The 11915-nt window shown below is 42.9% G+C and overlaps 1 protein-coding gene across 1 annotated transcript in view; it reads left to right on the top strand.

Annotated features, from left to right (window-relative positions):
- Nucleotides 1-11915, top strand: part of LOC115905703 (glycerol-3-phosphate dehydrogenase [NAD(+)], cytoplasmic-like) — a 14772-nt gene continuing 2857 nt past the window's right edge. Inside the window, exons 1-7 of the mRNA XM_030952310.1 lie at nt 1-173; nt 3830-4007; nt 5875-6015; nt 7222-7360; nt 9015-9127; nt 10711-10944; nt 11094-11200. Of these exons, the coding sequence (XP_030808170.1) occupies nt 133-173; nt 3830-4007; nt 5875-6015; nt 7222-7360; nt 9015-9127; nt 10711-10944; nt 11094-11200 (953 nt within the window). The 5' untranslated portion in view covers nt 1-132. The remainder of the gene's footprint in view (nt 174-3829; nt 4008-5874; nt 6016-7221; nt 7361-9014; nt 9128-10710; nt 10945-11093; nt 11201-11915) is intronic.

The raw sequence follows: 11915 nt of genomic DNA on the forward strand, positions 1-11915 counted from the left end.
CGCTCGCAGCCGCCCGTCGCTCCCGCATCGCCGGGGGCCGGGCCGGCGCCAGGGGCGGTGCTGGCGGCCGGGAGGGACGGAGCGAGCCCGCCGAGCCGAGCCGAGCCCCGCGGGCGGGACGCAGCCCGCAGGATGTCGCCGCTCCGCGTCTGCATCGTCGGCTCGGGGAACTGGTGAGTGCCGCAGTGCGGGGGGGACTCTCCCTTTGTCCTCTTCCCTTTTTTTCCTCACGTTTTTCCCTTTTCCTCCTCCTTCCCCCGTCCCGTCCTCGGTTTTTCCTCCCCCCGCGGCGGGCGGGGGCTCCGCAACAGGTGCGGAACGGGGAGCGGCGGGGCCGGGGGCCACGGGAGTCTCCATGGTCCTGAAACCGCGACCCCGGCCCCCGTCCTGCCGCGGTTCTGGGCTCCTGGGCAGGGACCATCGGTCCCGAGAGATGCACCGGTCAATGAGAGCTGGAAAAGCATCAGGCTCCTGCACCATCCCAGGTGTGTGAGCCGCTCAAAGCCTGGCGACAGAATCCAGAGAGGCCCGGAGCTGCAGCTGTCGCTGTGTGTGCCTGCTGCAGGGCCCCGGTAGTTCAAATCGAAGCATTCAGCAGTGTGAAGGGTGGTGATGCTGTCTGTGTTCCTCTGAAGGAAACGGGGCACAGGCTTCATTTAAAGCCACGAGGTATTGGCACTTTTCACTTCCATCCTCCTCAGCGTGTCCTTTTGTATCTTGGTGCAGACACAGCATGATGTTCAGGTCTCCCATTTATCCTCATTCTTAAAAATATATTTGCAACTGCTCGGTCCTTTCCAGCCTGGACAAAAGCATGGGTCTCCAGAGCTCCTCGAGTCTGACAGATCCCAGTAAGATCAGTAAATCCATCTCACAGGACTTATCATCTTACTTTTCTTATGCTTTCTGTACACTGAGCACAAACAAACAGACCAACATGCATGTGCATGCATTTGGGATTAGCAAACCTAGCCTCCAGGTTCTGGTGATTGTTTTTGTACAAGGAGAGCAAGCTCCTTGAGATTTTAAAAATATCTGACAGCTAGGTGGAAGTAATGCCAGAAGAGTCAGTAAGTGAGGGAGTGGTTGCTTGCGAGCTGTGAGAACACAGCAGAGTTAAAGCACAGCTCTCTGCCTTCCTGCCTTGTAAAAACAGTCCACTCCCTGCAATGCATTTTCTTTGTGCATGACATCTCACAGCCTTTCACATGGAACTGCACAGCCAAGTCTTCTGGACCTCACTGTCACACTTCTGGCATTCTCTAGCCCCATCATTTGTTTCCTCAACTGCTGCTTTCACATGTTTTTTCAGGGAAGGCATCCCTCTCCCTGACACTTTCTCTTCCCTCGCTTGCCAGTGCAGGTAACAGCTCATTGTCTCTTCCAAGCCCTCAACAGCCATGACTGCATGTTTGGAAGGCAGCTTTTTTACGTTTGGTCAGCTCACAGTCACAAACTTCATCATTCTCTTGCTGCATCCTCAAGCAGGGACCTCCTGCTTTTCCCAGGCTGTCCACCTTCCCACGAGGCATCCTTTACAGTCACTTAGTTGTATTCAGATCTGTATTCAAAGAAGTTCTCTGTTTTTCCACATATACCTACAAACTTGAGCTATACTACAGAGATACTGAGACCCCAGCCCATACAATACCATCTACTTACCCATTCTGCCTGTCTGCCTGGGCCCATCTCTTGCTTCCTACCATATACACCAACTCTAAAATCCTCAGGGAGGACATAAGTATTGTACCCTGATGTATGAGTAACATTTATTCATAGCCTTGGTGGCAGAACAGGTTGTTTTAGTGCTACAGGGAAATACGTTTACCTTTGGCAAACATTTTTTTTTCCTTATGTTCCTCATAAATATTTGGCCAGCAGTTCAGATCCATGCTCTTGAGGCTTTCCTGCAGCTCAGAATCGTGGCTGACACGTGACACAGCAATGTTGCAAAAGCTCATGTCAGCTGCAGAAGTTCAGCAGGTCACGGGGACTTGCTAAGTCAACACTGCCAGGAGGCTCATGAGTGATACGGTTGAGCGAAGCAAGTGCTGCACAGCATTTTGTGGTTGCCAGTAGGTGCAGGAGGGTTTTTGTTTATCTACTGAGAGTTGCAAGTCCCATTCAGGATTTCAGGGATTAGAGCTGGAGTCTGCATCTTTCAACAGAAAACTGTATGTTCTTGGTACTTAGCTAAAAAAGTTATTTTTATGGGTAGGATTGATGTATAAGTTCATCATCCAGGTTGTGCTGGATAACCTGAACAATGAATTTATATCTCAAGTTTATAAAAAAAAACCCCAAACGTTTTTCTTGTTAAAACATGTTTCTTGTGTGGAGCCAAAATTCATCCTCAGCTCAAGCTTTGAATGTGCCCCCTGTTGATAGCAGGGCAAGAGAATCAGAATATAAGCAATTTTAGAAATAATATGAAAGTATGATATAACTGCATGCCTTTCTTTCAAAACAGCAGAACTCTTACGGCAAAGGTTCACCTTTAAAACACTTCCCTAAATATTGTAAAGGACCAAACCAAACCATCCCTTCCAAAATAAAACAAACCCCCAAAACAAAAACCACAAACCAACCAAACTAAATAACTAAATAAAAAAGCACTACAGCAGCTCAGGATATAGCATATAATCAACACTGAGTGAAGTGAAAGGTGATCTCAGCAGGATTTCTTTATCATTAAAGATTAAGGTCTTAATTACCTATTAATAAGACCTTATTAGTTATTAAGCAATTTAACCTTATGCAAATCAGTTACATGAAAAATATGGGTGAACCAAGGAGGGTCAGTTACAATGCGGTTTCCCTTTGAATCATTAACAGCACAGACCTACCTGGACTTTGATATCCCCAAGAACTTTATCAGTTCCAGAACACACGCCACAGCTAAATCCTATTCATGCTCCTTGTTACAAGTGGGCCAGAGAACAAGAGTGCTGCAACTGGAGTTTCTCTTTCACTCGTGTTAATGAAGTGGCCAATACTTGAGAGATTAAAGTGGCATTAAAATGGAGAGAAGGAAGAGAGCAGTAAAAATAATCACTCCTCTTCCCCTAATAATTTTAAGTTCATTAAACAATATTTCTGTGAGGTTTCTAATTCTGCCTTGCCATGTGAGCATTTGCAAGGCTGCAGTGATGATTGGGGAATAAAATTATTGCCTGACCTGAAATTAAAAACGCTCAGCATGACTCAAGATGAGTAAACTGGATGGTTAAAATATCCTCAGGCTGCAAGTATTACAGGTCCTGTTACAGTGATAATTAGAACAATAAGTAAAGAGAAATCACCAGATTGAAGGGTTGTTTGGGTTTTTTTTCTGAGCTTTTAGCTCTTATGTAAATCCCTATTGTAACTGTTTGGTTACAGATAGGAAAGTGGGATGCATCTATTTTACATGAGATGCACAAAGACTGGCACAGCAAGGTTGCTCAGCACTTATTTACAACCTGGATTATTTTACATTTATTGATCTTGATAAAAACCAGAATTACCTGAGGACCATGAGAGATTTTAATCTCAGATAATGTATTTTTAGTCTTATTGATGGTACATGACACTCCTGCGGTATAACCTTTGATACTACTTCAGTTCCATTATTGCAGTTACATTTTTCCACTGTTCTACTTCCTCTGTTCTTAAACTTGAGGGTCTCTTGATGGAGGGTAGGGGATAAAGCTTTCTGATAAATGTTGCAAGCACCTAGGCAGCTTTATAGCACAGGCATTTTATGAGTTATGGTGTTTAAAGTAACTAGTGTTTCCAATTCACAATAAAAGTACTTTTCCCCTTTTAGTTATTTTATTTTATTTTAAAGGGGATCAGCCATAGCAAGAATCATTGGCAAAAATGTCCAGAAGTCAAACAGATTTGATCCCACTGTCAAGATGTGGGTATTTGAAGAGATCATTAATGGAAAAAAACTCTCAGAAATCATCAACCAGGAACATGAAAATGTTAAATATCTGCCTGGATATAAGATACCCCACAATGTGGTAAGTTGAAAAAAAAAATAACTGAATTTATATTTTTTTTTAATTTTTTTTTATAAGGGAGGCAATGTCTGAAAAAAAATTAGGAAGCAATTCACTGTTTTGTTCTGGTTTGCCACCTACCTCACTCCATTATAACTCCCTGGAATGTAATTCAGTTCTGTGATTTCTGCTTGTCTTGTATGTCATGAGCAACTTCAAACACCAACTGTGTCTGTGCTGGTATCACACCATCCTCCTCCCTGGCAGAAATCAGCACAAGTCTAGAAATGGCAGGCAGAGATCTGTCTACACAGAGCTATTTCAAACCCACAGCATCTTCTGGAAAAACAAGCAAAGCTACTGTTCTCCTTTCTTCAGGAAAAAAAAAAAAAAAAGAAGTCAAAAGCAGAGCTGTGGCTTACAAGGAGGTGAATAATGAGCTATCAGCTCACTGGTGATTTCAGGACAGCTGTAGTTAATAAAGTTCTAAATTCCATCAAAATATAGAACATATTTATTTTCATGGACATTTAAAATACCAAGTTACACATCTCTGCTTAAATTAATCACCTTAGATAATTTACTGCTACCAGAGCAAGGGAGGTGAAGGGGTTTGGCTGTTCAAGATTTTGCCAAACGCTGCTGCTTTGTGAGTAGTGCCACATTTTTGGAACAGTTGCAGTTGTAAAGGGAAATTAAAATGCTGCATGTGATGGGTCTCCTTGCTTGGGGAGTGGTTATATTTAGTATTCTATTTTGTGCTGTGATTGCATATTTGCACTCCTAGTGTTTGAACTTGGCACACAGTTCTCCTGGGTTACAACTGACTTGTCACTGTTATTTTTACAACCCTCTAGCAGATGTTGTCATCATCCCTTGAGGCCAGTCTCACCCTGTTTAGAGCAAAGCCTGAGGCTTCACCAGCAAAAATCAGCTAGTTGAAGTAGAGGGACCCTCAGACCATCTCCGACTGAGAAAAAAAAAAAGAAAACCAAACAAGCTGAGCTTTTCCTTGCATTGCTCTGCAGAATTTTGGAGAGACAGGAGCACAGACTGTGCAGTGCTGCCAGCCTCTGCCCTGCTCCCACTTCACTGTTTTCCCAGAGAAGCAGCCTGGCTGGCAGCAGCTCTGGTTTTCTTGCTGGGAGTCCCACTTGCTTGAGGCTGCATGCTCCAAGTCTGCATCCAAGAGTGCTGTTTTCTCCTACTGTAAACTGCTTCTAGCAGGCTCAAATTCACCTGCTGTTGCCTCTGTAGCCTGGTTTGAATTGCTGTTCTGAGTAACACCAGCATTTGGAGGAAGATACAGCTAGGAAGTTTTTAAGCATGTTGTATAGGTTTTTGTAACTCTTGAGAAAATTACTGTATATTTAAAACAAAGACTCACACCCAAAGATGATGATAATCTCTGGTTTTTGATACAGTTTATCCCTCAGTAACTCAGCTGGTTGCCTATGGAAACTAAAGACTTCTAGAAAAGCCTCTGTCCCACCACCCCATTTTTCTCCTGTGCTCCCCAGTGCTACCACTCATTCCAGAAGAATCATATGGGGTTGGTCAGCCATCTTCAGGAACCAGATCAAGAAGCTGAACGAGCAAAGGGGCTTCCCAGCACACCGCAAATTTATAAGTATATAATCTTTCCCAGATTATCCACACAGGGTTAAATTATAAAAAAAATTTTAAAATGCAACCCCAAAACAGTTCAGCGGCTTTGGATATTTCAGAAGAGATCTGTACCAGCTTGTGTGGAGAGCTGGCAGCTATGCCACAGGGCCAGTTAAAATTAAGGACAGTCACACTGCATCTGCCATGGCTTCAGCATGATGGTGTCTTGCAAGGACTGATTCCTACCTGGGGCTCATTTTGTTTGTCACTCTTGTCCCAGGTGGCTGTGCCAGACGTGGCTGAAGCAGCAAATGGGGCAGATATTTTAGTGTTTGTTCTGCCACATCAGTTTATTGGACGGATCTGTGGGCAGATTGCAGGACAGATAAAACCTGGGACATTTGGGATTTCCCTGATCAAGGTAAGTTTTTTCCACAGTACCCAGTCAATATGGAGTAAATAAACAGCTCCAACTTAAGGGCAGGAGCTGCAGGCCTCATCTGCATGCTCTGCATAAACACAAGCATTTCTTTCTGCAAGAGTTAAATCTTCCCCAGCTCTGCCAGCCCTTCTGCTCTTGTGGCTGTGGAGAGGGAAGGATGGGGCAACCTATCCAGGCTAAGAGTATCTGTTTTTGCCAGTCATGTTTAGCCTGGATCAGCTCCCACTTGGACCAGCATGGAGGTGAAAATGGGCAGAGGAAGGGATGAATAAAGCTGGCACTGCTGCCAGAAAAAATACTCTGAGACTACAGCCTCAGTTAACTCCTAACTGAGAACTCAAAGTGCCTCTTCCAAGTACATGCTGAAGCTGATCTTGGCAGCATTAAAATGGCATAATAACACTAATGATTTTGCAAAACTGAAGCAATTTCAAGCTGGCATGAATGGAGAAATCGCTTTTTAAGGTTAGAGAGGTACCAGATTGTCATAATCTTTAAAGGAATTAATGTTTTAAGAGAATGTCAAACTAAAAGCCAGAGGCAAAGCATAGGAATGTAGTCTTACCACTTCTTTGTTTGATTGCATTGCAGGAAATATCCCACTTAAAGCTGTAATGAAATAAATGTAATTCAAGTTTTTGGACTTCAATACCAGCTCTTCCGCTCCATAGAAATTATCTCATAAGCAGCAGTAAGGAGAAGAGAGGAAGTGGGGAGAGGAAGGAAATTTCTGCAGATTTAGCTTAAAAAACCCAAGACACTTCAGTATACTCCTTAACACCCAAAAAGCACTTTGATTTATACTTAGATCTTGCAGAAAAGCCATTTCTTTTAGACTTCATTTTAAATGTCTTTTCCTGTACTACAGAAATTTAACTGAAAGGAAAAGTACAACATCAAAGAAAGCAAGCCTCAGGACAGCAGCACTTGATGTGAGGCCTCTTGAAGGATTACCTGGACTGTCACCCCTTCTCCCTGAGCTTGCCTTGAATTTGCAGTTACCAAAGCACAAACCCAGAGCATAATGGCTAACACTAGTGATTTCTAACACTAGTGATTTCAAGACCCTTTTTTTTCAATTAAAACTAGAGAGTTGCAGGCAATAGAATGCCTTCTGCTTTACCAGTGCTCTGCTGCTGTCATTTTCCTATTCTAATACCCTGGCTTTAACTGTCTTCTTTTCAGGGGATTGATGAGGGTCCTGATGGCCTGAAGCTCATCTCTGACCTCATTCGAGAGCAGCTGAAAATAGAGATCAGTGTGCTGATGGGGGCCAACATAGCCAAAGAAGTGGCTGATGAGAAGTTCTGTGAAACCACCATTGGTAACTATTGCAAAGAGCCAATTAGAGCTGGGGTTTAAAGTCACCTGCGGCAGGATAACCTCTGGAAGAAGCAGAGGGATGTGATGGGTCCCAGGTGGTCCCTGAGTGGAGCAGTGCCTGCTGAGCTCCTTCAGGGAGCCAGGATTATTTCCAGAGAATTGGTGCTGAAAGAATCAGATTCAAACTGACAGTGGGTTTCAGTGCTGAGAGTTAATTTAATCCACTGAAAATATCACAGCTTAATCCTGTTTCTGTAGGAGTTGGCAAGAACCACCTTTTGTGTCTGTAGGGCTCAACATGGAGTACATCAGCAGCTGATACACAATGCAGTCTAGATAAAGAAGTGTAATCAGAAGCTCCTATGTGCTCACACTCCCAGAGGTGTATTTCTTCATCTTAAGATGTCTTTGTTTGGAAAAGAAAACCCAGTAACATTCTGTTCCTCTCTCCCACTTGGACTGCTTGCCAAGACACGGCCTCAGATCCTCCCAGGACTGGGTCTGACCTGATTTGGAAAGTTCATCCAGTAGTTTTTAAAACTCAGAGATTTTTAAAGCCAGTCAAAATTAAAATTAAAGTTCCATCCTTCCATAGCTAGGAAAGGCAAAAGAAAAATAAATTGTGTTGCAAGCATGTTCTTTTGCCTTGCAAATATTATAGTAATGGTGCAACTGTACCAGCTGGGCATTTGTTAATGAAAGAGCACCTAGGCACATATAGGACTAGACATGATTAGGAGAGATGAGTTATATTAATTCTCTTGGGGGGAATTTAACTTCTCCTGGCCTGGTTTGAAGCCATGATGTGATGATGACTGAGCAAAGAGCTTTGTCCCTTATTTTTGTCCCCATGGAAAGCCATGCAGTCCAGAGACAGCCACCTCAAAGAGAACTGGTACTGTGAAGAACAAGAAGCAAACCTAAAGTTTCTAAGGAGATGGTCAGAAACCTCCCAGCTACCAGAGTGTGGTGCCCCTGGCTAGTAAAATTCACAGCTGAGCTCACCCTGAAGGAAACCAAGCTACCTTGTACAAAACTCAAGTGCAACTCTATTCAAAGGTCTTTGCCCAGCTGGTCATGAGCTCTCTGGCAAACCTCAGTTCCTTTAGCACTAAGGGCTCTCTTTGGCTGAACACTGTAACAACATGACACATGACCTCTGTAGAGTTGGTAGGAAAAAGGTTTTAGCAGTGCCAACCTTCAATTTCATCATCTGTGGATCCCCCTGTAACTGAGACTATTACCCCTGTAACTGGGCAATAGTAATTTGTGTCCCATGGTAGTACTTAACAGTGACACAGGTTTACATTTTCAAAACAGAAATTATACTGTTGTCCTGCAGGAAGCAGTTTGTAAATAATGTCTTTTGTAAGGCATGTGGTTGTACAAACTTTCTCAGGCAGAAAGATTCACTAGGAGGTATCTACCTTTAAGCTCTTTAAGTGTCATTAAGCAATACTGATCAATGGCAAGGTGTTGCCTACACTTAACACTGGCATCTAGCAGCAGAAACTGCTGTTGCACACATCTCTGGTTTAGCAACACCTTGGGACTGGGATCACAAAAGCTGCAGTAGTCCCTAGAACCTTATTCCTGGTGAATTGTGTGCACTCTGCAACATTGTAAAAGCTCTCTTTCATCCTTCTTTCCCACAGGATGCAAAAATGAAACTCAAGGGGAAATCTTTAAAGAATTAATGCAGACCCCCAATTTCAGGATTACTGTGGTGCTTGACTCTGATACAGTGGAGCTTTGTGGAGCCTTAAAAGTGAGTGTTTTCAAGCCAGTATATTTTATTAAGACCAAATTCTAACCTCACCCGAGTCTTCTGTAAGCCACGGGGTCTAATTTGAGTCCTGTCACCGTGTGAGTGAATGAGTGCAGACAAGATGCATCATTCATGAGCCAGTTTTCCAACCTGGAAAATAAACTGGGGAAATAAATTTTCCAACCTGGAAAATAAATTCCCCCCAAAATGGGAATTTATTTAAAATGCAGCTGCAGGCAAAGCATTTAAAAATACTTGTATTTTTATCTTTATTTTACCAGAGGCACATCTGTTTTTGAGAGCAGAGTTTAGTCTACTGTGTTTTCTTGTCTGTGTGTTGCAAGCACATGGAACAAAGACTCTCACTACACAGATTAGCTCCACTAATTATCATGTCCATAGTTTAAGTCCTAACCTGCTAGAAAATTCACATCAGAAGTGATGCTCTCTATTGGCAGCACATCTGTGTGGCATTCAGCAATGTCCACATGGAGATCCCTGGTGGGATCAGAAATGACACCAAAATCACCAAATTTCCAAAGAGGGGACAGTAGTGTGAGATTGAGAGTTTGCTTTTATATGAATTGAAAGTGACCTCAGCATGTGATCCTTTTTACTTCTTTATACATTTAGTCATTTATACTTCAATAATTCACTTTTCCATGGAGGAGGTGGATGACTGATAAGGAAAGAATTGGTCCTGTTTAACTTCACATAAAAAAATCTTTTGACATACAAAACCAAACACTGCAAATTTTGCTTTTGGCCACAGAGCAGAACTCTGTGGGGCAGGAACAGATGGGAGAATTTTTTACTGTTTTATGATAAATCATCCCACTTCTTGAAATCTTTGGTTTGGTTTTGCCTCTGCTAAAAAATCCCTAAAAAAATTAAACATGTGCACCAGGGTACATAGATGTCTGGAGCAAACATGTCAATGGTAGCACTAAGTGGCACATTACTCATACACACTGAACTACATTTATTTAGGGACTTATTTAGCAGCTGGGAATTGGAAGGTGGGAAGGGAAGCATGCTGAACAATGGTGAGGACTTGTGAAGATGTGTAGGATCCTGAGAGATTTATTTAGAGCTGTAGACAAGGGCAGTTCTACTGATATTTGTAGGTAAGCCCAAAATTTGATCTACTGCAGCATCTTCATAGAATCCATGCCTGCTCAAATCAGAGACCTACAAAGAAAACCTAGAAAAGTATGACTCTGTGTGGGGTATTTGAAATAGTTAAGCAGAAAGGTCAGCGAGATCCAACTTGGAACTAGCAGGAAAACAAAACACCAATTGCATACATGCTATGTGATTGCAATATTAGTGTATAAAACGCTGCTTTGGTTTTTGCCATGGGATATGGCACTTAAAAATCTTCTAAAATTCCAGTGACTTTTGCTCAACATTATCTGACCCGTTTCTTCATAAGATAAACTCATGGCCATTGGAAATCAACCCTTGTTCTGATGAAGACAGAGTTGTGGGGGTTCCTTGGGGCTCAGTGCATGCTGGTAAGCTGCACACCTTGGCTGACTGTTTCCTTCCCTCCCCTGTGTTTTGCACTGGCCCATCTTTAGAACATCGTGGCGGTGGGCGCGGGGTTCTGCGATGGGCTGAGTTTCGGCGACAACACCAAGGCAGCAGTGATACGCCTGGGCCTCATGGAGATGGTGGCCTTTGCCAAGATGTTCTGCAAGGGACCAGTGTCAATAGCCACCTTCTTGGAAAGCTGTGGGGTGGCTGATCTCATCACCACCTGCTATGGGGGACGCAACAGAAAAGTAGCAGAAGCCTTTGCTCGCACAGGAAAAGTAAGGAGGATTTTAAATATTTTACACTAACGCATGAAGAAGTCCTTCTGTGTTTTACAAAGGCATCATTAATTGTTTATCTTCTTGATAACTGCTGGTATCACAGCAGTATCCCCTCTGATCCAAGTAATCAGTCTTCTCTCTTCTAGTCCATTGAGGAGCTGGAAAAGGAGATGCTGAATGGACAAAAGCTGCAAGGTCCTCAGACCTCAGCTGAAGTCTACAAAATTCTGAAACAGAAAGATTTGCTCCATAAGTAAGTGCTTTGAGTTTAAAAAAACCAACAAAAACAACAAATTATGAGTGATTCATAACCTTCTTAACAGTACTTGTGTTTAATTATCTTGTTAATTTCTGCAACAACAGCTTTCTACATCGTGGGCCCCTGCTGGAGCCTGGCTTGACTCCTCATTGCTGGGGTCAGTTGAATGGGAGAAGGGCTGAGCATTGTTAGAAGAAACAAGTCACAGACAGAGAGTGAGTTCAGGGAATACTGTTAGTGCCTAATAGAGTAATGTGAGATCACATATTGGAACAGCAGGGAAAACAATCACAGAATATTCTGAGTTGGAAAGGACCCACAGAGATCATCACCAACCCTTAAGTGAATGGCCTATACACAGGAAACAAAAGAAATTATAATGTAAAGAGGCCTCCCAGACATCCCCATCCCCCAAATAAGATTTCAGGCTGTACACAGAATTATCTTGCAGACATGATTCATGGGCCAAAAGGTTTTTTGTTCTCAGTACACCAGCATTGCAGCTTGCAGCAGTCCTGCTCTCATTGCAAACCTGAATTTGTTTATCTCAGTACAAATTTCAGGATCATATTCCCAATGAAAGATTTTTACACACACTGAAATGTAATGTGTGCTGATACCAATGCTTTAGTGCCACAAAGGTAAAAAGGTAAAGGTAAAAAGTACCTCTAATTGCTTGGGATGATGTAAGATTATAAATAATTTGAAA

Source organism: Camarhynchus parvulus, chromosome 7, assembly GCF_901933205.1.
Source record: "Camarhynchus parvulus chromosome 7, STF_HiC, whole genome shotgun sequence".
Classification (NCBI taxonomy): Eukaryota; Metazoa; Chordata; class Aves; order Passeriformes; family Thraupidae; genus Camarhynchus; species Camarhynchus parvulus.